The sequence below is a fragment of the Chenopodium album genome, chromosome 19 (assembly GCF_948465745.1).
Source record: "Chenopodium album chromosome 19, dcCheAlbu1.1, whole genome shotgun sequence".
In the NCBI taxonomy this organism is placed as follows: domain Eukaryota; kingdom Viridiplantae; phylum Streptophyta; class Magnoliopsida; order Caryophyllales; family Amaranthaceae; genus Chenopodium; species Chenopodium album.
Window position 1 is genome coordinate 1,980,612 of NC_137852.1, and position 1,264 is coordinate 1,981,875.

At 37.3% G+C, this 1,264-nt stretch overlaps 1 protein-coding gene across 1 annotated transcript; it reads right to left on the reverse strand.

Moving 5' to 3' along the window:
* LOC145596088 (putative F-box protein At4g22165) lies at positions 1 to 1,264 on the reverse strand. The gene has a single exon (XM_081652518.1). It carries the CDS (start codon positions 1,262 to 1,264, stop codon positions 98 to 100), a length of 1,167 nt encoding a protein of 388 aa, XP_081508644.1. The 3' UTR covers positions 1 to 97.

Sequence of the window (1,264 nt, forward strand, 5' to 3'; positions counted from 1 at the left end):
TCAATAAAAAAGACTATAAATTGCTTAAAAAAAAAAAAAAAAAAAAAAACTCTATAAATCAAGCTACGTACTAAAGTTTAATCGAACTAGTCCCAAGTTAAAACTTAGGCATAAACCATAAAGAAGGGCAAAAACTTGAATGAATATCATCACCTCCATAAATAGTTTCAAACTCCTTATTTGTCATGTTGTAAAGTCCCATATCATGCCCTCCGAAAAGAGTGAGTGAATCCCAAAATTGGAACTCATCATCGGTAAAGTAAATACAATTGCGTTTGCAATTATTAATGTGTGATGCACGAATAGGAATAGAAGTATTATTTCCTACAAATAATGTAACGTCACCCAAGTCATTGACTTGTACCCAAGTATTTGTGTCAAACTTGAACCTATAGACCTTAAAATGTATTGTAAGGTAATTCAAACTATCATCCTCAACTCCTTCAAAATCTATTTTGTGTCTGCTTACCATGAGAAGATCACCAAATGCATCCAAGAAGTATTGTTGTTTGGTGCAGGGCCATGGGTCGTATGCTTTAGGAATAGGCGAATACTCCATTATTGTCGCGGTCTTTGAGTTTTGAAGTTCACTCATGTCACAATATCCAATTGCTCCATCCTGATACAAGAATAGTAATTTTTGACCCCAATGCACAACATCCGTCACCCAATCCAACATCCATGATCGTTTTAGTTTGCGTGTACTTAAAATTGTTGTCCATGCTTTGTCACTAGGCCTTGCATAGTAAGCGATACAACCTGGAAACGCACCAGGTAATGCTATAACAATATAGTCATTATCGGCTTCAATGACAATCATCTTGTTCACAAAACACTGTCGTGCCCAAACATAGTCGTTTATTTCATCCTCATAGTCGTTGAACATGGTTGTTTGAGGGGGTAGAGGAACTCGAGCTTTGGTTAGCGGGTTAAACATGTATATCTCTAGGTTAAGATCAAGTGTGACAACCCAACCACACGACGAACCCCAACATCTAGCGCCATAAGTTTGAGGGAGGTTCAATTGGTAACACCTTTGATTATTAGGACAATATATTTTCCTAAGGTAATTATTCGAGTTATCTTGTGTGTTTTCGGGTAGCATCAACCATGGCATCGTCATAGTCCAAGTTTTTTTAGCCATAGAATACGCGGACTGCCATGATTGACATACAGAGGAGAAACTACATAAGTCTTGGACAGAATCTAGTTTCAACACTATTTCTCGAAGGATATTAACGGGTAAATCACTCCAATGAGCCAT

Excerpts from the sequence above, each read along its gene's own strand:
- LOC145596088 (XM_081652518.1), bottom strand. The coding sequence starts at position 1,264 with ATGGCTCATTGGAGTGATTTACCCGTTAATATCCTTCGAGAAATAGTG.